At 42.1% G+C, this 26,361-nt stretch overlaps 1 protein-coding gene across 7 annotated transcripts in view; it reads right to left on the bottom strand.

Annotated features, from left to right (window-relative positions):
• Positions 1-26,361, bottom strand: part of krz (beta-arrestin protein kurtz) — a 711,169-nt gene that overhangs the window by 89,396 nt on the left and 595,412 nt on the right. For 2 of the 7 annotated variants that reach the window (XM_068229022.1, XM_067152147.2), the window contains exon 1: positions 9,777-9,961. The exons of the other annotated variants lie outside the window; for them this stretch is intronic. In XM_068229022.1, the coding sequence (XP_068085123.1) occupies positions 9,777-9,799 (23 nt within the window). In that variant the 5' untranslated portion in view covers positions 9,800-9,961. Of the gene's footprint in view, positions 1-9,776; positions 9,962-26,361 lie in introns of those variants that run through there. 7 annotated transcript variants of the gene reach the window in all.

The following is a 26,361-nucleotide window of genomic DNA, read 5'->3' as shown; positions in this document are numbered from 1 at the left end:
AAAATTACAATTATTTTACAGAACACCATTCTCAAGTAAATCACTAAAATTTTCTTTTCGAATGGGGCTGTAATTTTTTTTTAATACTCCGTTCTCATCTCTTAGGAATGTACATATTTGCATCTACTAAAAAGACGTCTCTATAGCGACAACTGACGGGAGACCTGATATTAATTTTTACGAACATCCCCAGTAGTGATGGATATTGTAGGATAAGTTTGATGTCTTTGCAGAGGTAAGAAAGTACCTCATCCGGCATCGGTGAAGCTACTGGTTCTGACGTAGTAGATATGAAAAAGTTGTCTTCATTATCACTTATTTCCGTTTTGTGCCTCCATGCGATGTATATGGGTTACTAGAATGTAACGATTAGGATTTTATTTCAAGAAGTAAATTATTATTTTTGTTATTTAATAAGTTTGCCCTCCACGGTTGATTTTCTCCCGGACTCAGCGAGGGATCTCACCTCTACCGCCTCCTCGAGGGCAGTGTCCTGGAGCGCGAGACATCTGGTCGGGGATACAACTTGGGAGGAGAACTAGTACCTCCCCTGCTAAACTGAACAGGAGCCTTGTGCGGGAAGGGAAGATTGGAAAGGGTAGACAAGGAAGAGGAAAGGAAGCGGCCGTGGCCTTAAGTTAGGTACCATCCCGTCATTTTCCTGGAGGAGAAGTGGGAAACCTGGGAAAAACCACTTCGAGGATGGCTGAAGTGAATCTAACCCGTCCTCTACCCAGCTGACCTCCCGAAGTTGAGTGGACCCCGTTCTAGCTCTCGTACCACTTTTCAAATTTCGTGGCAGACCCGGGAATCGAACCCTGGCGTCCGCGGCTGGCAGTTAATCACACTAACCACTACACCACAGAGGCGGACCAAGAACTGAATTACAAGTAAATATACTAAAAACGTAATCGTTAAGTAATTCGATTTCTCCATTGGGGTAATCACATACAAGGGATTGTAAGTTACAGAGCTCTTCATATGGTTATGAGGATTCTTAAGGGTTGTAGTAAGGATGTAAAGGAGAGGCGTATAAGTCTCTGGGAGGACAACAATAACTGTGTTTCCAGTGTATGGGATCCACACTAGGATTACTTGATAGGTGAACTGGAAAAATCCAAAGAAAAGCAACGCTATTTGTTCTGGGTGATTTCCGACAAAAGAGTAGTGTAACAAAAATGTTGCAAACTTTGGGCTGGGAAGACTTGGGAGTAAGGAGACGAGCTGCTTGAATAAGCAGTATGCTCCGACCTGTCAGTGGAGAGACTGTGTGAAATGACACTGGTCATCGATTGATATTAGAGCAAATAAGTTTTGACTGCTCTATTCTGATGAATTTATATCTGAACAACTGCACGAAGGCGCGATAAAATAAAAGTGATAACAGGAAAGGTATAATAATGTGGCAATACACAGCTGTTGATTGGCTGAAGTTCCTGTTATTCTTATACTGTACTGCTATTGGAGTCATCAGCTAAACAGTCCTTGTTATTGATCACAAAAGTCCACTCCATCTAAACTGAAAACTCGTGTAGTGTTTTAAACCATTCAGGACGATCAGAGGTGTAACTACTCATGAAGAACGCATATGCAATCACCACGGTTCACAAATATAATTGCCCTAAATGACCTCCACTAGTGTGTGCGTCAGCTGCAGAGCTCTCTCGTTTACTGCCAATCGACGCGCGGGAAGGACGCAATCGATTTGACGATTAACTCTATAGGGGAAGACATCCGCCGATGGATTGAACGGATAAAATGTTTATTCAATAAGAGCTGTGATGGAGCAGCAAATATGATCTGACGACTGTGAAAAAGCGCGGAGAAATATTTTTTTAAATACCAGCCGTGTTTTTCAAAGGCAATGTAGAAAATTTTTGCCAGGTTCAAAGAATTGGATTTAAATAGTCGCTTCCTGTTGGCACTTCACAGAACATTGTTCATGAATGGTTGAGTTCCGAAAAAGTGTCATATGTGTGTGCCAAGGCAGCACGTTTAAAAAGCTGCAACATTTTGTTGAATAGAATGTCTTTGATGCCTTTATGGCCTCTCACTCTTACACGGGTGAACACCTAAGGGCTTTCAACAACAAATATTCCATACCACCAATAAATGTTAGTCTGTATTTTAATGTTCCTTGTTAATTTCGTGAAGCGTGATGAGACGGTGTCTACAATTGCCTAAGGAAGCTATTCAAAGTCAGCAAGTCAACGCTATCAGAAAGCGGAATCTGAGCAGGAACTTACCTTGAATACCTATTCTCGTGAGCTCCTGGGGGTACAGCAGATGCTATGAGAGGAAATAAACTATATCAGAGGTTCTCTATCTCGCGGAGGTTTTTTGTGAAATCGACCGTATTACTTACACTGTATTGAAGATATAATAATGGCATTTTAGTTGTAACATGCAAGGCAAAGAAAGCAAAATGCAGGCCACGAGGTCCTTGGAGGGGTGGAGGATAAAGGCTTCCACAGTCCGTAACCCCGCACTTGGTAGGGTAGAGAGGTCAGCTCTACGCCCGGCCGCTTTTGCCAGTAGGAATTAACCTGATCCTCATTTATGATGTAGATTGAGTGAACCTGAGGGTCATGTACACCCCCGGAAGTGGAAATCTCGTTTCTTAACTTTTTTCGACTTCCTGGCCACGAATCGAATCTACATGATTGCGGATGAGCCAAACACGGCTTTACTCTATCGGCCAGTCGGCCCCTTTGATTATAATATACTGGATAGTAAATAATATGCTTAAACCAACATAAAACATGAATACATGCAATAATAATTAAATAGTTATTTAGAATTGCCAAAGCAAGATTTCACTAATTAAAATTAATGCGATAGTTCAAAACTATTTCCTTCGAACTAGTTTTCAAATATCTTGTTCAGTTTTTGTAACAAACACAATAAGACGATCTTCAAGCTTGGTGATAGTGTTGTTTCATTAGGTACCCGGCTGGGTAGTTCAGGTGGTAGAACGCTGGCTTTCTGAGTTAAAATGGCAGGTTCGATCCCGGCTCAGTGCGGTATTTGAAGGTGCTCCGAGAACCGTAAAAGTAGTTAGTGGGACGCGAACCAATAACATTATTACTGTTTCATTAGGTAGACGGCAGTCAACAACAAGCTAGGGCTGGTTTTCACATGTTATAAATCCGTACCTTAATAAGTACCATATTTCCTACAGTTTTCCGAAACCGTTCACGCATGAGAAGTCAACAGGGATGTTCCTCTAATATGCTCTTTTTAGATTTTAAAATCTCAATCCAATGTTGTTCAAGTAATGCTTTGAGAAATGAACAGACTGAACAGCGGCAAACGTGAATATTTCGATAATGCTGAGGCGTGTGGATTAGGCATGCATGAATTAATTCAACTGAAAGACATTTGATTTTCCCAAAGAAAAATAACTTTTCTTTGAGTTTCTTGGCTCAGTTATTTAAGAAAAATCCTACACTATGTTTTATATCGTTGCCTTTCATGAACAGAAATATTTTTGAATGATCGAAATAGGCATCGCAGTTTTTTTTCAAACATTAGCACTGTGTGTCGAAATCATAAAGTCGTAAGTGATTATTAATTTGTTCGCACCTCATCTTTGCTTCCTTTCGCGTCATTTTACTTTTGCGAGTTTACTATTGACTGATACAATTTTTATTATTTAGGCTTTACTGTAGTATACCTATTTATAGACACATTTTAAACGGCCCTTGCAATTACTAATCAAAATTTTTATGTAAGCTTTGTCTTTTTGGCAGCCTCCGAATGGAGGAAGCAGAAATAAATGCATTTCTAAATAAAAATACGTTTTACGGCGTCAATAAGACACGCAGCTTTTATTATTATCAACACATTGTTTACTGGATCACGGGTGGCAAAAGTGACGACGAAAAACGGTACAAAACACCAAAGAAAAAGGCTCAGTACATGACGGTATATCTATCTGATCGGGAGAAAACTAGTTTTTTTATGCTGATAAAGAATTCAGTATTATCCATGGAGGGAACAACAGTTTGCGATATGCATCAACTGTTTATGAAGTATATTTTTCTCAGAAACAGATTTAGTAACTTGCTAAAATGTAAATTTTCACTTATTTCAACATGACTTGTAAAGAACTCTACACGTGTTCTTATTCTGATGTAAAGTTTCAGAATTAGCGCAAATCAAAATGCATGTAAATACACAACATTTTTTTTGTTTTCCTAATAAATAGTCATTACTTTCTCAGTCTCATCCTTGGCTTTGACAATATGAAAGTGACCGAGGTATGAGCGATGCCAGTAATACCATTCCTTATGCAGCCAGTCCCTGTTATGAAAGGTGTGAAAATATCGCTCATAGGGTCGGTTGCTGCATGCATTTCAGTGGACTTGGCAGACTGATGTGCAATAGCAATTTCTGGTTCAGTGAGGAAAGCAACGGGAAACTATCTCACTCATCATTTCCCTAGTATGCCTCTTCAGTCACACCTAGGCTATCTATGACAGCTGTTGGTGGAGCTGTAGAGGATCTTTTTTTTTTTTTTTTTTGGTACTTGCTTTACGTCGCACCGACACAGATAGGTCTTATGGCGACGATGGGATGGGAAAGGCCTAGGAGTTGGAAGGAAGCGGCCGTGGCCTTAATTAAGGTACAGCCCCAGCATTTGCCTGGTGTGAAAATGGGAAACCACGGAAAACCATTTTCAGGGCTGCCGATAGTGGGATTCGAACCTACTATCTCCCGGATGCAAGCTCACAGCCGCGCGCCTCTACACGCACGGCCAACTCGCCCGTCTGTAGAGGATCAAACCAGCCTTCGGGCTGAATACCCAACATACATACATACACTATCAATATATTTAAAAATGGATATCTTCTAGAATAATAGGAAATGTTGATCTCCATCAATGTTCTGATCATTTTGTTTTATTTTTTGTTGCTATTTGCTTTACGTCCCATCTACACAGATAGGTCTTATGGCGACGATGGGACAGGTAAGGCCTAGGAATGGGAAGGAAGCGGCCGTGGCCTTAATTAAGGTACAGCCCCGGTATTTGCCTGGTGTGAAAATGAGGAAACCACGAAAAACCATCTTCAGGGTTGCCGACAGTCGGGGTTCGAATCCACTATCTCCCGGATGCGAGCTCACAGCTGCGCACCCCTAAGCACATGACTAACTCGCCTGGTAATGTTCTGATCACGTGGTTTTGCAAAATATCTTATTTTTTATTTTAAAAGCTGACAACCCTGAAACTGAAGTGGGTATGGCTTTTAGTGCCAGGACATGTGTCCGAGGACATGTTCGGCTCGCCAGGTGTAGGTCTTTTTATTTTACGCCCGTAGAAGACCTGCGCGTTGTGATGAGGATGAAATTATGATGAAGACGGCACATACACCCAGCCCCGTGCCAGCGGAATTAACCAATAATGGTTAAAATTCACGACCCTACCGGGAATCGAACCCTGTGACCAAAGACCAGCACGTTAACCATTTAGTCATGGAGCCGAACCCTGACTCAGTTTCATGCGCACGTGAACTTAGACTTTTCCCTCTACGACATGTACGGCTATCCTGTGGATAGTACCAACCAAAGTTAGTTGAATTCACTGATCTAATTCGTCAATTATCTCCTTCGCAGAGGTGAAGCTCGTGGAAACACAGTTGAGAGAGAGAGCGAGAGGGGGGGGGGGGGCGTGCTGCACACAGAGATGCTCGGGGACACATTTTAATGTGAGGTAGGATCCAGAGAGGATCGATCGCTCATTACACACACACAAAGAGAAGGGGACGACAATTTCTGATCTCCCCAGGGAGCTTGGCTCGCTTATCCTCCAGTAATACACTACTGTACTCGCCCGGAGAATACTACGGTACTTTTCGGCGCCGCTGTAATTTTTCTTAGAGTTCACCAACCGAGGAGAATAAATAGACAGGACGCGCCCACATTTCCTGACGCTCCTTTTCCTAATCGGTCGTCAAGACGCGCAAAACATGACTGAAAGAAATACAAATCATCTCATCACATGAACAGATTTCTTTGTGTTCATCCACGCAAATAGTAAATGTACAAATGTTTCGTTAAGGAACCAGCGAACAGATAAACTACCTTAAATATGAACAGTTACATATCGTGCAAACTAACAAGGGAACACCAGTAAGCAAACTTTCCCGTTAGAATACAACTTTGCAAATATACTATAGTATTTCCTTCTTCCTATGTTATTGACGTTGGCACTTGATGTGAATCTGACCCATTTTTCAGCCGGATGCCCTTCCTGATGCAAACTCTATATGGAGGGATGTAATCACTATTGTGTGTTTCTGTGGTGGTTGGTAGTGTAGTGAGTTGTCTGAATATGAACAGGAGTGTGTTGGACAAACACTAACACCCAGTCCCCGAGCCGAAATCAGACGCGATTAAAATCCCCGACCCAACCGGGAATCGAACCCAGGATCCTCTGAATCGAAGGCTTCAACGCTTACCATTCAGCCAAGGAGTCTGACAGAAATGGAAATTGTCTAATCAAATAAAATTATTACAAAATTTTGGAAAACACTGAAACAAGTACGTCGAAAGGGACTAAAATGATCATGGAATAGGAGAAAATACATGCAAATTTCGAAAGATGGGAAAACTGTTTATCATTGCGTTCCTTAATGGCATGTCTCTCCCTTATTAGAGTGTGTTTGCAGCCTCTGTATTTTCTGCCAACAGAAATCGAATGACCAAGCCCATCTCCCTTGATTCCTCTTGCCATATGCCTTGTCTCTGGAGCTAGATTCTATCGCGCTGGCCAGTATAGCTGTGTATTAAACGAGGTGGGAATACATACTAGTAGATACACGAACTGATGCGAGGTAGACGGCTTTTTATTTTTTTATTGAAGGTGGGGCATTCCGTCTGTATGTAGCATACTGCCAACAATATACACAGAAACACATAGATTACATAAATTAACACATTTAAAATTCTGTTCTGAAGACAACACAGGTCATGTTATACAGAAAATGGAACAGGGTAAGAAGAAACACATTGTGCGCTGAGATGAATTGAAAAATGAAAACCTACAACCTGTTTTCCAGTCATTGACCGGGTCAGGGATGTAATGAATGAATCATATATAGGCTATTAGTACGATGGGGTCGCCACTCCCAAAGTGATTTAGTAATGACTGATAGATGCTATGACATGAGAATGGAGAGTGTTGCTGGAATGAAAGGTGACAGGGAAAACCGGAGTACCCGGAGAAAAACCTGTCCCGCCTCCGTTTTGTCCAGCACAAATCTCACATGGAGTGACCGGGATTTGAACCACGGTATCCAGCGGTGAGAGGCCGATGCGCTGCCTTCACAGCCACGGAGGCTTGTTCTGAGATGCATTATTTAACAAAATATTACGTGAAGATAATGTCACTGCTACGACGTACTTGAAAAAAAAACCCACCCCCTTATGTTAATACAGGAGTCAATACGAGAGAGAGAGATGGCACTGTTAATCACTTTGAGAGTTAAACATTCAGCTGAGCCTCTTGCATAAACATTTTTATATCCTTATATATTCCGAAGCCTTTTCGCAGCCAGGAGGAGACTGTGATCTTACAGTGATTAGCAGCGGGTGTCTGAGACAGATGAGCGTTTGGAGGAAAAGTCGCTGCTGTCTATTGTAGCGTTGACCGACAAAGACATGGTGGTTCGATGTGGCCAGAGATAGACCATCACACGCACAATAAGGTGTATCGATAATAATGTGTAGACTAGATGGCTGTTTGAGCTCCCGTGATTGAATCGCAGGCGTATGATGGAGCGTCGATTCCAGTTCCATTGGAAGAACCACGACTGTATGGATGGGTGATCCTGTATTGTAGAGTAGTAGTAGCCTCGATCGTTCTTGCAAAGTATCCAATCGGATATCCAAGTGTTATACGCGCGGAATTTAATGTTAGGTAACAGATCGGAGAGTTGTAGAAACGTATTGTGGAAATAACTTGTCCGTGCTGGTTCTTTACCAAGCCCATCCACATGGTCGTTACATGTAATACTACGACCTTTGTTTTGGAGAAGTCAAATAACACAATAGTTAATTAATCTAAATACACTGTTCATAAAGTATGTTCTAGATAAAGCTTGCAGGAGAAATATCCTGTATTTGCTGGGCTGCTAAATTTAAACCAATAAAAACTTCCTGTGATTTATTTAACTTGATAACATAAATAGCAGATTGTTATTTAAATTCCCAATGCCAAGCGGCCCAATGAATTTATTTCTCTCTCACGTGAATTTTATTCGTTCTCGATAAATCACAACACGAGTTACTTTTATCCATGCGGAATGATTGCATTTTTATACTCATATAAATTTTCTCTTTCGCATGTGAACCAGGGCGGTTAAAATAAATCGAATCTGGTTAACTAAGTGTCCCCATTTGATAACATTACCCGCCATTGTAGGAGAAACGTTGAGCCATTACTGCCCAGCATGGGCGCCCGCAGGATCTTTTCCAGTTGGGGGGGGGGGGGCATATTAACAATTTTCTTGAATATAAAAACCAATATAACTTCAGCAACATTCAACTGTTTACAGAAATTTCCGGTTATAACAGATGCTAGATGACTGTCAGTAAGTCCTGTATATAAAATAATCTCGTATCCTATTAAACAATTGAACATAAACCTTTTTAGAATTTCAGTGGATGGCAAGCGCCCACCACCCCCGCCCCCACCTACGGAGTGTTCACGGCGGCTCCTGATAATTGAAACTCTATTGCGGGTTAAGATCACGAGTGAAGAGCACAGCAGTATTCACCCCCTACACAGCGTGAGTGAGAGGGCAAGAACGCGCACTTCGCTAGTTGCTACGGAAGGGTTCAAGTCGGCTCTTGGTAATTGTAACTGTATTGTGAGTTAAGATATCACATGAGCAGTACCTAACTAGTTACCCCCTCCACTGCCTTCTCCCCCCCCCCCCACCCATTCAAGCTCATGGCCTCGCGCAGATTTGTGCCATCAGCAAGTATTCAACCTCTACCCATTACTCTGTGTGTCTGTGGTGGTTGGTAGTGTGATGTGTTGTATGTAGATTAGTAGATTAAGATGAACACTAAGACCCAGTCCCCGGCTAGAGGAGTTAACCATAAGCAGTTAAAATTCCCGGAATCGAACCGGCATCCTATGAACTTCAGGTTACTACGCTGATCGTTCAGACAAGGATCCAGAAATACTTGACTTTGCAAGAAATTAACATCAAGGAACAAGACATCCACAACAGAACCATATTCACAAACAAGGCACGAACGTTCGAGGAGGTTCCATAAACCGGAAACAGCCACTAAGAAGAAACAAATTGGACGGATGAAAAGAAAGAAGCTGCAAACAAGATAATAAAGGAATACCTGTGCCAAAGAAAAGTGGATTCATAAAAAGTCATTTACGTGGTACGTAGTTCGCCAAAATCGATCCAGAAAATATAAAAAGAATTGGTCATCTTTTGTACCTGTTCTACTGCATGTAGTTTGTTGTTTTCTGCTTAAAACGCAGTACCAGCTGATAAGGTATTATCAAGGGATCGCTTGAAGAGCGGTTTGCCGGGGTTTTATTACAATTAATCCTCGTACATAAGAGGTCATTTCGACAGTATTCTTGCAATTGTTATCGATCTACTGAAATATATTTTACACAACACAAAACTGAAATGTCCTTTCGATTATTATCTTAATATGCTTAACAGGAACACCCGTCTCTACAAAGTTCGAGTTAGCGATTGGACTTCGAATTTGGTACCTGAACGTTGAAAAGTACTTACAGCATGCTAGAGAGCCAAGCCATCTTCCAGAACCTACCCACCAACCTACCTCACAAGAGAAGCGTATCAAAAAGACACAGTTCGTACATTGTGTTATCCTCCGGGTCCATTCCGACAGCTCACGTGCGCACTAAACTCCGCGAACCGCGGGCCCATTTTACAGGGGCGCTCTGCTTCCGACAGCACCCGAGAGAGGGCACCATTACAATGAGGGCTTATCAGGGGCACACACCTCACAAATCCTGCTATGTCTCGTACGTCAGTCCACCTTATGTAACACACATACACAGGTTATGTAACTACCTGCAAGGTGACTGCATTATGTACATAACACACATAGCGCCCCAGAACGATCGACACTTTTCAATAGACCCGGGGTCAGAAGGTCACGTCAATTGTTCACACGGTAACACAGCACACACTTTCAGGGCGAGAAAGTATTTGTGACCTCTTAGTGACGTTTCTATTATTTATTATTTTATGGTGACAATCAGGCTACAGTGAGAACTGATGACAGAAATTATTCTTGATAAGATATGTCATGTGGACTGCTGCGGAAATGTCGTGGAACAGAGGTGTAAAGTGGAGCCGGGGTAAATTAGCGGAGACGGAAAAACTATAGCGTAAGTTAAAGCACTAAATTTTCAATGTTATTTCTGGGGTTTTTTTTGTTTTTGTTTTTTCGCTATTTACTTTACGTCGCACCGACCCAGGTAGGTCTTATGACGACGATGGGACAGGTGAGGCCTAGGAATTGGAAGGAAGCGGCCGTGGCCTTAATTAAGGTACAGCCCCAGCATTTGCCTGGTGTGAAAATGGGAAACAACGGAAAAGCATCTTCAGGGCTGCCGACAGTGGGATTCGAACCCATTATCTCCCGTATGCGAGTTCATAGCTGCGCGCCCCTAACCACACGGCCAACTCGCTCGGTATTTTATTTCTTTCCCTTTTTAATTTTAAAATTTGAGATTTGGAACAAACAACAACGAATGAGCTCGTCAACCCTGCTAACAACAGCGAACTGTAAGACCAAAAATCAGGTAAAAACTAGAGAACATTATCGACACGATGAGGATGAGCAATATACTCTAAACAGGTACATTGTTTGCTCCACTCATTTACATACTGGAAAACTGAGCTCTAAAAGGTTACTGTAGTCCAGCCTGTAAGAGGCACAAGTTTCTTACATTATGCCTTACAAACTTCAAATACTGTGTTTACAGTCATTTGCGCTCAACAGTTTGTTACAACTCGTCTATAAACAATTACCAAATAAACAGGGGCAATGAGTGCTCATTCTAAATGGCCTTAATGTAAAAATAAAAGGTTTAACACCATCGGCCATTAACAAAAGGCTAGGAGGCGAAAATCTTGCACTCCTTTTAGGAAAAACTCTTTAAAACCTAAAAGGCCTCATGGCCCGAAGTTGCAGAGGCTAAGCCTATACTACAGAGGGGTGACTAAACGAGAAATATTAAATGCCGAAAGTGTGTTAATACTTTAGAGTTTTAGACAATTTTAGTCACCTCATACAGAGGGTGATCACTCTTTGTTCCCTTAATTTACATGTTTCCCAGCAGGGATTTGAACAGTCCTCAGACTTGCCGAAAATCTACATTTAAACTATGACTTTGGAACTTCATATTCAGAAAAGAAGTTTGAAACCTTCCTCTCAAGCTATCTGCCTGGAGCTATCACATGTTAAGAAATATCTGCCATTACCTGAAGTTGTTGAGCCTTCCGAACGCCGGTCTGCAGCACCTCCTTCCGTATAACACGCCGCACTCACTAGACCGGAGCGATGAAGATGGCAATGGCAATACGGCCCTAAAGCGCCCAGCTTTTATAGCATTTCCGAGAGTAAGTTTCCAGCACTCTTTACCCCAATCTGAATTGGCTAGAGAGAATATTCCAAAAATTCCTGACTGGTTAATAGCTAAGAAAGAGGAAAACAGTAGGAGTATTGACAACTTTGATACATGGAAAAAAATCTATAAAAACTTAAAGTTTGCCACCTTCAAAAAATTAAAATTCCCTTAAGGATTAATTGTCCTTAATCTCACCAGAGGGAACACCTAGGCCGATGGTAGAGACATCTAATGGTTAAAGGTCCAAGTATCTTGTATTACATTAGTTCAAGATTCATAGCACAGATGACCTTCTAGAAGATGCGCAGTTCAACGGGACGGAGGTGAACCTCAGTACACGGACAACGGACAGAAGGGATTAAAATGAGGTGTAATGCCAGTTCGATCTCTCCCTGGAGAGAGCCTTAATACATCCCGGAGCAGAAGTGGTGGTGGTGATTATTGTTTTAAAAGGAAGTACAACTAGGCAACCATCCTCTATACAACACTAGTCAAAGAGAAAGGATGGAACGGTTCCGACACTTCATTAAATGAAGATATCGGACAAAGAAAGACAAGGGCCACAAAGGGCATGAAAATGAAAGACTCCCTAGGCCTCGAATGATCTAATACCGTCGGGGTCGGAAAAGAAAAAGAATTCATCAAGGGAGGTCGGATAGGATAGACGAACGTGAAGAGCTTGGCACAAGTAAATGGAAGCAATGCCAGGACTCAGCTAAGGGCCAACCCACGCTCCCAAGTTCGGAGCCCCTGGAGCCACGCTTTGTAGCAGAATATACGACGAGTTCGAAACCTTACCTCGTGTGCTAGGGTTATGTTGAAAGGGGGAGTTGATGAAAATCAATCCGCACAATACACTTCGCACATTGATTGTTGAAAGCCTCCGTAAAGAACAACACTTGGAGGTCTATGAAGAAGTTGGATGTCTTTCCAGAAATGGATCTGCGAGACGAGCTGGTATTGTTGCAAATTATCAGGCAAAGGATACGGGTATGGTGACTGATCTCATAATATTCGAGGAAAATGTACAGCAGCGTCGATTAATTTGCGAGGAGCAGCAGGCCATATATGAACCATACAGTGAGGACCTCTGATTAAAAAATTGAAACGCATTGGACTTACGACTGAGGCGAGAGGGACAATTCCTTTTTTTTTTCTAGTTGCTTTACGTCGTACAGACACAGATAGGTGTTATGGCGACGATGGAATAGGAAAGGCCTAGGAGTTGGAAGGAAGCGGCCGTGGCCTTAATTAAGGTACAGCCCCAGCATTTGGATGGTGTGAAAATGGGAAACCACGGAAAACCATCTTCAGGACTGCCAACAGTGGGATTCGAACCCACTATCTCCCGGATGCAAGGACAATTCCTAAGGAGACGCTGGAAGTCCAGAGGATTTTAAAAAATTCCGGGCATCATCATCATCATCATCAGACCATAGCGGACTCTCTGCTGAAACAGTCGTTGGCGATTATTAGATACCATTTATAGTCCCTGACCTTAAGGAAGAGAAAGGCCGCCTCACTTTCCTGTACGTGAAAATGAATCAAGATGTAGAAAAAGGCCAATGCAGTGAGCTCGGAGTTGCGATCTACGATATTCTGTTAGAAGGAAAACGATTCCCGGACGAAACTATTTTTACTCTGACCTGGCTTAAGACCGACTTCGCTGTACGGGAGTGAAAACTAAATGGGCACATGATTATCTTATTCATAACTTGGAAGTAACACACACGAATACTGATTGCTGATACAAATAAGTGGGAATAATACTCGAAATGAGGAGATAAATATTAAGTTAGGAGTAAAGTTGACGGGGTCGAATGGAGGAAGTTACCTAGGAGAATAATGAATTCGGTCATGGAGGGCAAGAGATGCACAGGGAGACCAACGATGAACAGACGAGTTTTTTTTTTTTGCTAGGGGCTTTACGTCGCACCGACACAGATAGGTCTTATGGCGACGATGGGATAGGAAAGGCCTAGGAGTTGGAAGGAAGCGGCCGTGGCCTTAATTAAGGTACAGCCCCAGCATTTGCCTGGTGTGAAAATGGGAAACCACGGAAAACCATTTTCACGGCTGCCGATAGTGGGATTCGAACCTACTATCTCCCGGATGCAAGCTCACAGCCACGCGCCTCTACACGCACGGCCAACTCACCCGGTGACGAGGTTTTTAATAATGTAAAGATGAGAAGTGTAGAATTAAAAAAGCCACTGTTAGTTGCAAATACAGGATTGTGGAGGCGCATGGTTATTTCACAGAGTCTTGAAGACTGAACGCTAGAAGGTCATAACAGTGTAAATACAACAAAATTACGATAAGTTTACTGAAGTTAAAAAGAAACGTTCCCCTTTATGGAAAGCTAATAATCATGAATAATTATGTCTTTCAATAAATGAAGTTCAATGTTATATAAAGGAGAATTGCAACTGTACGTCGAAGGAAGTTGTAGCAGTATCTTTGGCGATGAAGACCTACAGTAACGACTAATGTGACGTCACTCCGGTCACACATTCTGTCACGTTACGTTACACAAATGTTTGGAGGATCCACGCCATAAGACATAATGTCAAAACATTATTCCTTTCGTTCGGTTCGTTATTAATCTCCGAACATGTGCGGCACGAGGCGCCACATGCTGTTGTTACGCAATCTCGCTTACAAATTCAACTCAAGATCCACAGCCTTCTGTGTAATCACAACAAGAAACTACAGCAGTTCGCAAACTTAGTGTGTTGTAGGCGTTAAAACGAGGGCCCCTGCAAGAGCAATCACGCCACGCAGTCAGACGTACGGGAGTCCATTAGAGAACTGAATTAGCTGCCATGATGCTTCATGTTCTGCGCGCATCACTGAGTAAATAGTACACCATGACGTTCATAACCTCGCAGGGTAAATAGTGTACGGAGAAAGAAAGCCCATCAACAACGCAGTTTCATCTTTAGCTCCAGAGTCTTCCTATCCCAGTTACCAACAGACGTAACTTCAATAATACATACTTCAATGTTTACGCATTCATAGTTCAAAGATGTAACATTCTTGCGTTACATTTTTTTTTCAGTTTTCTTTACGTTGCACCGATACAGATAAGTCTTATGACGACGATGGCATAGGCTGCCGACACTGGGGGTTCGAAATCACTACCTTCCGAATGCAAGCTCACAGCCGCGCGATCCTAACACCATGGCCATTTGCTCGGACATTACAAATTTCAATGTTAATGAGCCTATAATAGCATTTATTGGAATATATGGAACAAGCGAAAACACCTTAATTACCGTTATAGACAAGATGCATACGACCGTTTCTTTTCGACCATAATAAAATATCTCTAAGTTTTGAGTTTAAACTCACACACACACTCACTCACTCACTCACTCACTCACTATTCCATTGCGGGTACATATAAGTTTGTCTGATTTGAAGATAGAAAGTACAAAGACCTAAAAAATGTAGTTACGTCTGCCTGATCCTAAGCAGTCGATTTTTATTATCAATAAATGATACAATACGAGGGGTTCTCAACCTTTTAACATAAAAAGAAACCACCTTTTCCTCTGCGAAAATCAAATGATCATAAATATGTCTCCCAGTCATGGCTATCCATCAACGGCTGCTAATTTCAGATGGCAACCAGCCATAAGGCATAGCCCGCATGGTTGCTAGGGTTAAACTTCCGCCACGCTAACTTCCGTAACGCAAATTTTCAGATGGCGTGATGATATCTAGCAAACGTGTAGGCTGTGATGTGGACTGAGTGACATATTATCAAAGAAGGGCGTTGGAGTACAGATGCTCGATGTGATCTTACAGGCTGTGATGTGAAGTACTGATAAATATATATGTTATTTGCTTTACGTCCCACTAACTACTTTTACGGTCTTCGGAGATGCCGAGGTGCCGGAATTTAGTCCCGCAGGAGTTCTTTTACGTGCCGGTAAATCTACCAACACGAGGCCGTCGTATTTGAGCACCTTCAAATACCACCGGACTGAGCCAGGATCGAACCTGCCAAGTTGGGGTTAGAAGGCCAGCGCCTTAACCATCTGAGCCACTCAGCCCGGCGTGAGGTACTGAAGTATGGCCATGCCAGAGACATAGAGAAGGCTCTTTTATCGAAGAGGCGTCATCTCATCATACTCTACAGAGTGGTGGTTAGAAGGCCAGCGCCTTAACCATCTGAGCCACTCAGCCCGGCGTGAGGTACTGAAGTATGGCCATGACAGAGACATAGAGAAGGCTCTTTTATCGAAGAGGCGTCATCTCATCATACTCTACAGAGTGGTAGTTTCACAGGCCGCGAATCAGTTTTCCCCTTTCGATGCACTGAATCCTACACTTGTCGACTTAATTAATCGTTATTTCATTTTCGCACAGGGAAATATGACACTATTTTTTGCGAGCACTAGCCACCCACATACTACGTATTCGAGCACCATGACATCCAAAAGCGATAACAAATATATTTTGACATAAATATATCTTAATGGCTGTGGGTCATATGAAAAATTATCGGCACAAAATGTGTAATGGAAGTGTAACCCAGCTGTGATGTAAGGACGGACGGCCAAGCTATGTTACCTAGCAACCGCACAGGCTGTGTCTTACGGCTGGGGGTCATCTGAGATTAGCGATACAAAAATGTCTGGCGCCATGTTACCTAGCAACCGTTGATTGCCATGACCGAGAGACATAAAGTATAATCATTCGTTTTCAAACATTTACCAGAAAAACCCTGCCCAGGCCGATGATGCCATGTCAGGCCATTCGAAGTGGGCACACCCCACGCTTGGCCCGTAGTGATCCCTGACTCTCAGGCTGAGATGAGCCGTGCCGTAGCCAGCGAGCCCCGAAGGAGACAGGTAGCGAATGAGGGGGGAAAGGGACGGAGGGCAGTGAAGTGTACAGAGGCACATTGTATAAAACATAGAAACCTTTCAAGAATTAGAAAAATCAGCCTTAGGAAAACCTTCCTTTTTGTGCATTTAGTACAACTGATATTTCTTTGTTTATGCCAACATAGTTACGTTCGAGCACAATGAATGCGTAACCTTGCTTCCAACGCAATATCTGACAAACATGAGCAATTTTACTCAAATTCACGTCCATGATTGAGAATGTGTGTTCACAAAGTTAGGCTATGCAAAGTCAAACATAGTACCGTAATTAATTTGCATGCCAATACGTGGATCCGAGGAAACTCTTCAAGTTCCAAATTCTTATAGAACGAAAAGAGGCCACCTAAAATATTGTAATACCTATATTTAAAAATGGTGTTACATTGTCACTTCTCTTCGAAATTTGACATTAAATGTACATTAAAGGGACGTCATAAAAATGTTTCAGACGATATTTCTTAATCACTGTCGAAGTGTTTTTTTAACGGTTTAAGGGCTTCGCAGTAACTATCAGAAAATTTAATAATGTTATTGGTTTTGCGTCCCACTAACTACTTTTTTCGGTTTTCGGAGACGCCGAGGTACTAGAATTTTGTCCCGCCGGGGTTCTTTTACGTGCCAGTAAATCTACCGATATGAGGCCGACGTATTTGAGCACCTGAAATACCACCGGACTGAGCCAGGATTTAATCTGCCAAGTTGGGGTCAGAAGGCCAGCGCTTTACCGTCTGAACTACTTGACCCTACTACAATCGGAAAAGGCACATGGTTTTAAATATGTAAATTCTTCAAAATATTCCACTGTAATTGTTTATCGAACGTTCCATCTTTAAAGAACACACTGCACGAATCAATACAGTTTTGCCTTGAAAACATTAAATCACTCAAACGGTTTGTAATGTTGGCTGTAAAAGGCAAGGGCAGCAACCAAGCACGTGCTTTCTTTACATCATTACACCCGCAGAGATAGAGAGTTGTTGGAGGTAGGGGAGAGGGGGATATTAGCCCCGGGAGAACACAAACCAGCGTCAGGGCTTCCTAGCCCTCGAACGCTGAGTTGGAATGAATGACATGTGGTATGGTATGATCACAATCTTTCTGAATGTCTTAGACCATTAGAAAACCATTATCAAGCCATGGGAGATAGCTCGCAACAATGGAGGAACACATCAACTTAAAAATCGAAACTATTTAAACAATTTCAGGTACTCCTAAAATCTCATAATACACTGACGTCAATTACGTTGGTTTTACTTTTTTTTTTTTTTTACAACTGGCTTTACGTCGCACCGATACATATAGATCTTACAGCGACAATGGTGTAGGAAAGGGCTAGGAGTTGGATGGAAGCTGCCGTGGCCTTAATTATGGTACAGCCCTGGTATTTCCCTAGTGTGAAAATGGGGAAACTACGAAAAAAAAACATATTCAGGGATGCCAGCAGTGGGATTCGAACAAATTATCTCCCGACTGCAAGCTTACAACTCTGCGCCCCCGACCGCACGACCAACTCACTCGGCACATTGGTTTTAACTTCAAATTTTGCTTGAACAGAAAGAAGAGATTCTGTAAATAAAAATAAAATAAAATAAAAAACAGTACTTATTCTATGTTCAGTTGTTCTTCGCTGAACCAACTACTCCTTTCACGACATTCATGTGAAATAGCTAGAGGACATGTTTATCCTCTAAGGTTCTATATTTAGGCCTATTATTCGTCCCAATTATTTTCTTATTTTATATTCAACCTTTCTTGATCGCAACAATTTCCTTCACCTCTACACTTGTTCGATAACCTAGAATATCTCTTACCTATAAGACAGTTCGGTTAAAGGATCAAGTAATATTCCTGCTCCACAGAACGGAAAAACCTTCACTTTGTATCTGTCATAGGATACCTATGGCATCACTAATATTTCTACGTAAGTACCGTGTACAAAATGCAAAGTTGTTTTTTCCATTATTCGAAATAATTTGGACTGAAAAAGTTCAAGGAGATCCTTATGTTGCTCGAAATATTAAATTATGTACAGGGAGAAGTCCCTTGTAGCTACACGTAAACAGTCCTGCCCATGTGAGCCAGTTAATCGCGAACGTGTTTTGTTCTTGAGGTATTTCATACGTAATAATAATAATAATAATAATAATAATAATAATAATATCATCGTGTGGCTGACGAAGAATACCTATAATAAAAAGTGTCTCTCTCGTAATACTAAGATGAAGCACTACCAGACAGTCATCCGCCCTGAAGCCTTCTATGCTTCAGAATGTTTAACACTCAACAGAAAGGGACTTATGGAAAAACTTGAAATCCGGGAAAGAAAGATAATGAGGAAGATACTGGGGTCAGTCAAGGAAGGTGACAGTTATAGAAGACGGTCTAACCAAGAGCTCTACAAGTACTGTGAAAGAATAACGAATGTAGCAAGGAAGAGACGCCTAGCATTCTATGGGCACATCTATAAGATGCATCCAACCAGGTTGACCAACCGGATTCTCAGCCACTGGCAAAATAGGAAGACCAAGTCACCATGGTTGATGGAAGTGGATAAAGATCTACACGAACTGGGAATAACAGAAGGAAACTTAAAAGGATCGGAAAACACTCAGGAAGATACTTAAACATAAGGAGTTCCAGGACAGACTACCAACGAAGAAGGCTGGCGCCCTTTGACAAAGGAGAGGAAGGAGCAAGACAGTCTGAGGATGCGCAACTACTGGGCAAACATCAAAGCCAATTCCAGAATGTAATGGTTCAATGTCGTGGCCTTTAGCTGGCCTATACGAAACAAGAAGAAGAATATCGTGTGGCCTCCGGCGAGGCCTAGTGCAGGTTTTTTCGAGTTGACACTGTACAGGCGATGTGTACGTCTGTGAGGATGGGTCCCTACCAAAGACGAATTCTAATTATGAAGACGGCATACATACGCAGCTCTCGAGCCGTTGGAATTAACCAATGAAGGTTAAAATCCCCGACCCTGGCGGGGAATCGAACCCAGGACCCCCGGACCAAACGCCAGCACAGTGACCGTCTAGCCGAGGAGCTGGACATTTCATAAGTGAATAAAAAAAGCGTTTTCGCACAGGTAGGTCATTCCAAAAAACAGCCAAACATTTGAGAGAAACACACCGTAGTATTTACAACCTTGTTCGTGTCTTTTATTCCGCAAATGCTATGAGTTTTCTCCTTTCCGAACAGCGCTAAGGAGTATTGGAGATGTATCCATGCAAGTTCCACACGAGCAACCATACTATTCTCTTGAGTAAATCTGATTTTTTAATTAAAACCACACTGAATTCAAACTGGGTATATACCATGTTAAACTGTTCTAAGGACATCAGGAGCATTCGTGCTATTTTACTTGCATGACAAGAGCACCACGATGATCGCAAACATTGGTATGAGAACTTCTCTCCCACATGTCGGTTCTACTTGCTGAGGATCGCTCAGACTGCAGGGGAATTATTTTGGATGAAAGAGACGCCCGTACTTTCATGATACTGATATCCTTTTCCGGCAGGTCTCAATAAAAAATTAACTACTGTACACAAAATATTTTTAAAACAACGTTCTATGACATTACCGAAGTAAGAATTGCATCTCGTTCTTATGGTATTTAATCTGAAGTAATTTATTCTTATCTACAAAGGAATGCGACGGACTGCAGTTCGACGGTAAACTAAGGAGCAAGTTGGAAACTTAATCTCAGTACAACAATAAAAACACAATTCTTAGATTTGCTGGAGATACTGCCATCTCATCTGAGCTTGCAGAAAACAGGGGAAGTTACTGACCAATCTAGACACAGTCTTGGAGAAGAAGATTAAAATAAATAAATCTGAAACAAAACTAACGAAATGAAGACGAATGGAGACACGTGATAAAGGAAATATTAGATTAGAAAATGAATTATTAAAGGCGGTAGATTAAATATAGTTACTGACAGTAGAATAACAAGTGACGGAGGAAGTAAGGATGGTATAAAATGTAGACACGACAAAGTAAGGGACTCTTCATAAATAAAATTAAAAAATAGTTCACCTCAGATATACGTGTAAGTTATTTGAAAGGAACAAACACGTTTCAAACAATCATATTTATAAAGATAGGAACATTAAATATTACAACAAACTGAAAATACTGTGGGGGATAATCAGGGGTCTTTAAAAATACAATCGCTACTCAGACTGGTACCGTTCTTCTATAGATTACATATCAAACCGCTCATTTCTCTTGTCAAAAATGGCAATGCTCCTATGAGACTGCAAATTAACATAAACAAAACCAAAATAATTATTGTTGATAAGAGCCGAGAAATCAGCCAGCACAGACATCTTCAAGGAATTGGAGAAGGTCTCAGAAATTCGATACCTTTCTTCAGGTAGCTGTGCTCCTGAGATTAAGAAAAATAACAGGTATGGCCAAAAATGTAGTGACTAATTTATCCCATTTATGGAAGGATCGCTTTATCTCGTTACCACGGAAAATAAGAGTAGTATCCAGTCTGGAATTTACAGTTTTCCTATATGGAGCTGAAATGTGCACTCTTCGTGCTACAGACATAAAGAAAATCGGTTCTTTTGACATGTGGTGCTGGCAAAGAATGTAACTAGGCCTACTGGGTAGCATTTCGCACGAATGATTCCATTATAAACCTGCTCAACCTCAGAATCAGATCATCATCAATATGTACCCAAAGGGTTTTAAAATTCTTTGGACACACTATGCGACGTGGGAATGACAGCGTAGAAAAGTTGATCATTTCTAGAAATGTTCCCGGTAGGAGAGATTGTTGACGAGTTCCCAGTCGACGGTCGAACATTATCGAGAATATAACAGGGTTGAACATCTTTGGTGCAGCACGTCTGGCCGAGGACCTCAAGAGATGGAGGCAACTGACCAATAGTCTCCTCGGACATCACGATCCTCAGAACTGAGTGAACGATATGAGAGAGAGAGAGATTTCCATTGGTCACGATTTGTACTCACAATCGTAATCGAACACACAGCCCTGACCCATATTGAACTCCTGCTCTCCAATATGGCCTCTCCCAGCGCAACGTCGTTCACACAGCAGTTCACTACACAGTGTGCAGCACTTCCCGTAATCAAGACCGCCGTAACACACTGGCCGATGACTCTGCTCTTTTTACAGGTCACTGGAAGATGTTGATAGTTTCCACTTCCAGATCAATCCGGATGCATTCTACAGTGTTAACCAGCATCCAGCTTCTTACCTTATCGCAAGCCTCAACAATTTGCCAGAGCTATTATTTTACTCCCCGACGACCACATCCACATTGTCACCTCTCGCCGGCATTGTAGCCTTCTGCCAGCCCCTCTGCACTCTTGGCCTTCACTGTCACAATAATCCGAAACAAGTAGAATCTCCACATCTCCGCACACGCATACACTGCTTATCAGTCCCCGTTCTCCTACATCAGTTATTTCTTCTGAGCCCTCTACGAGCCTGGTTCTACTTCCCAGTTTCATAGCCCGGCGTCAAGACTCATTGTAGGGCCACAATGTCAAATCATGAGCCTTGATGACGAAAGTGTAGGATAAGAAGTAAGGAGAATAACCACAAGAAGAGGGAAGAGACACAAGACAAAGACAAATACAGGTGGTTTGAGTTGTTAGCCACGTGTTTGGGTGGTGGGGAACGATGTGAACCGTGTACATGAGCGTTACATAGTTGGTCCTACTGAAAAATAATTCGATTTTTCGCATCGCTGTAATTTTATCAGCTGGTAAAGTTAGCGAATCAGATTGCTTCCCGGGCGAATTCAAATGGGCTTTGCGCAGCAGTGTTGCCAAATCTGCAGGTGGGTTGAGAATCATGCCGAGAAATCAGCATCAAACACAAACACACCGTGGGTTTCAGTCGGTGCCACTGTACCTGGTGAGGCGCGATCCTGTCAGCTTGGAGGTCCGTATTCAAAACCCTCCCATGGCAAAGTTTTTTCTTACATTGGTGCTCTCAAGCCGGTCATATGCCACGAGCAGATTTAGCAACATCGCCAGGCAAAGCGCATTTGAATTCGCCCGAGAAGCAATATGATTCGCTAACTTCAGCAGCTGATAAAATGCCAAAGGCGCGAGATATCGATTTTCTTTTCAAATTATCAGTATGACCAACTCTCTAACGCTCATATACGCGGTTTGTGTTGTTTCCGACCACCCAGTACATTCTTCGCAAGAAGTTATGTCACTGCCTTAGAGTCCAGGCATCTACAGAGAGCAAGTGGCGAGAGAGGTCTGCGTCGACCACGCTCACCTGTTAGAATGCTCTCCATTATAAAGCGAAGCGAAGGAAAAGGGCACTCACTCGGCAACGCTAATTGGAGTACGCTCACACGATCTCGAGGCTTGCGAGCTATTCATCAGCCGGCCCATAACCTCCTTTACCACTGATTTTGGGGCGGGTCAAATTCCTCTGTCTTGCCCAGTAAATCACTGTCGTAATCAGTATTTATTAGCGAACTGCTATCCTACCAAGAGTGGAAACATCACCCCACTCTTAACATGAGCCTGCGGATGAGTAATTCCCTAATCAGTTACTACAGTTTCTTTATACAACAGCAATGGAACAACACTGCACTTTGACCTTTTTTTTTTTCTTTTTAAGATTTAGAAAGGTCTTATAGCGACGATGGAAAAGGACATTGCTAGGGAATGAAGCGACCATGGCATTAAGGTAAAGCCCCCAGCATTTGCCTGGCATGAAAATGGAAAACCACGGTAAACCATCTTCACGGCTGCCGACAGTGGGAGCTCGAACCCCCGCCCCATCTCCCTAACCGCGCAGCGAACTCGCTCGATAATAAGATGGTTACTTCTTGTTCTCACTATTTTCGTCCTGATCCCTTTTAACAGGTCCTGTGATTATTAGAAGGCATTCTTCACAGGGTACATCACAATTCAATACTCCAACTCGTAGGGATGATAAAAGAATGCTTTTGATATGAATATGTCTTACGGATGGGCGTCATCCGAAAATTTGTGTGACGTTTCCGAAAAAAATGTGTGTGACGGAAGTAATGTCACATTAGTTGTTACCGTAGGCCTTGGTCACCAAAGGTGCTGCGGTTATGGATTTGTATAAATAGTGTGTGTTGAATTAGAAAGTGTACCGTCAGTGACATCACATTAGTCATTAACGTAGGCCTTAGTCACAAAGATTCTGCGGTTGTGGATTTCTATGAATAGTGTGTGTTGAAATAGAAAGTGTACCATCCGTGACGTCACAGTGGACTTTACCGTAGGCCTTGGTCGCTAAAGACGCTGCGGCTGTGGATTTCTATAAATAGTGTGTGTTGAAATAGAAAGTGTACCATCAGTGACGTCACAGTGGACTTTACCGTAGGCCTTGGTCGCTAAAGACGCTGCGGCTGTGGATTTCTATAAATAGTGTGTGTTGAAATAGAAAGTGTAACGTGAGCGACATCACATTGGGCTTTTCCGTAGGCCTTGGTCGCTAAAGACGCTGCGGCTACAAGTTAATTTGACGTAGAGTTGCAGTCCTCCTTGATATACCACTGAGTTTAATTTATTAAAATATATATTCATAATCACTAGCTTTCCGTAAAGGGTAACATTTCTTGTTGGTAAAAAAGAAAAAGAAAAAAAAAGATCTGAAACTAATCTGACTGCTAAAATCAGAAAATGCATTGTAAGAGTAAAAATGAATTATGACCCTCATCCTTCAAAGCCATCAATGTTGCACATTCTGTTGAACATACCATAACTTCAGAGTGCAATGTCTGGGTTGTGTTTTCGTTCGTTTAGAGCAGAGTGTGTGACACTCCAACTGAATCTGAGGAAGAGGTCGTCGCTTGGGTGATTCCAGCTGGTAGTCTACAACACATGCCTGCGGTCTGTGAAACAGGACGATGTAGTTTTGAACAGTTTTTGTGAAAGGTTACAACACAATTGGCACGTAGGAATATTTATTCTCAACCTCAAAATGTACTTCGACTAATTATTTCCGAACTATGGTTATTTAATAAAAAAATATATGGTTTTCTCTCTTCTACCATCCCTAGAAGTTCCAGTATTGAATGTTCATGTTTTCGTTTAAGTCGTCATTGTATAGACTGGTTCGATGCCGCTCTCCATACCACCCTATCCTGTGTTAACCTTTTCATTTCTACGTAACTAGTACATCCAACATCTACTTTAAATCTTTTTGTCATATTCATACCCTAGTCTTCCCCTACCGTTCTTACCGCCTACACTACACTAAAAACATTTAAACAAGTCCTTGGTGTTTTAAGATATGTCCTGTCATTCTATCTCTTCTTCTCGTCAAATTTAGACAAATCCATCTCCTCTCACCAATCCGATTCAGTATCTTCATTCGTAATTCGATCTATCCATCTCACCTTCAGAATTCTTCCGTAACACCATATTTCAAAAGCTTCTATTCTTTCTGAGCTAGTTATCGTCTATGTTTCACTTTCAAAGAATGCCACTTTCCACAAAAGTGTTCAGAAACATCTAATTCCTATGTCAATGTTTTAAGTGAGCAAATTGATTTCCTTAAGTAGGGTCTTTCTTGGTTGTACTAGTCTGCATTTCTATGTCCTTACCTCTGCCACTGTTAGTTATTTTACGATCCAATTACAATATTCATCTACTTCCTTTAATACTTCATATCCTAATCTAATATTTCCTGCATCACCTGACTTCGTTCACCTGCACTCCATTACTTTTGTTTTGGACTTACTTATTTTCATCTTGAACTCCTCCCAAGACTCTGTCCATTCCATTCAGAAATTTCTCGAGATCATCTTCTGCAGACTCAGGCAAAATAATATCATCGGCAAATCTCAGGGTTTTGATTTCCTCTCCTTGGATTGTTTCAACGCATAACTCCATTGCCTAAAACTATTTCAGTGCCACAAACACTAGCGATATACCAGATGCAAAGAACGACAAAATACTCTGCTTCTGGTAGCAGATCAAAAGTCACAGGTATTAGGGCTAGTTCTATCATTCTTACATGTAATGTAGTCTACCTAGGTGGCCATCGCCCGTTAAGGCGTCAAATCTGACACCATGGTTAGCTGGTTCGAGTCCCATTGGTCGAAAAAATATTGGCCGGCAACGTAGGAGAGGTGGTGTATAAGACTTGCGTGGATTCAATTCCCAAACTTCTTGCAATGTTCATATTGAGTGAGAACATATAATGCTGTTGATGGTGATTCGTCCGTCGGATTGAGACGTTAAGCCTTAAGCAGACCCCTTGGTGCTATTCGTCAAGACTAGGTTATGTGCCGGCATCGGATTTTACCCTCTCCCTTCCCAGCAGCATATGCCATGTCAGTCACTTCATCTCATTTAATTCATCTGATGAGGCTGACGTAACGAAGGGCATCCGGTCGTAAAACCTCCCTACGAGGATCCATTTCACTTCATACCCGACCCCGTAAGTACACGGACAAGGATTGGACACACATTGTAGTCTAGCAATAACTTGGCCATAAATAAGGTAAGTTGAAGTAGCCAGTAAGTAGTGAAGTGAGGTAGCAGCTCGAATATCCTTTGCTTTTATACTTTCACGTAATAATTTTCCAAGCTCCGTGGAGTAGGAATAATTCGCGTAGGTTCGCTGGTACGAAATTGTAATAATAGGGGGAAGGTACCCTAAAGTAAAACTAAAAATAAAAGCAAACCCACCTCGACACAGCAGGAGTGGCCCCACTATCCGTTTTTTTTTCTTTTCCGAGTGGCTTTATGTCGCACCGACACAAATAGGTCTTATGGCGACGATGGGAGTCCGGCCGCCTTTGCCCGCAGTAATTAACCCCGAAC

This window comes from Anabrus simplex, chromosome 8 (genome assembly GCF_040414725.1).
Source record: "Anabrus simplex isolate iqAnaSimp1 chromosome 8, ASM4041472v1, whole genome shotgun sequence".
In the NCBI taxonomy this organism is placed as follows: domain Eukaryota; kingdom Metazoa; phylum Arthropoda; class Insecta; order Orthoptera; family Tettigoniidae; genus Anabrus; species Anabrus simplex.
This window is presented reverse-complemented; position numbering and strand designations above follow the sequence as displayed.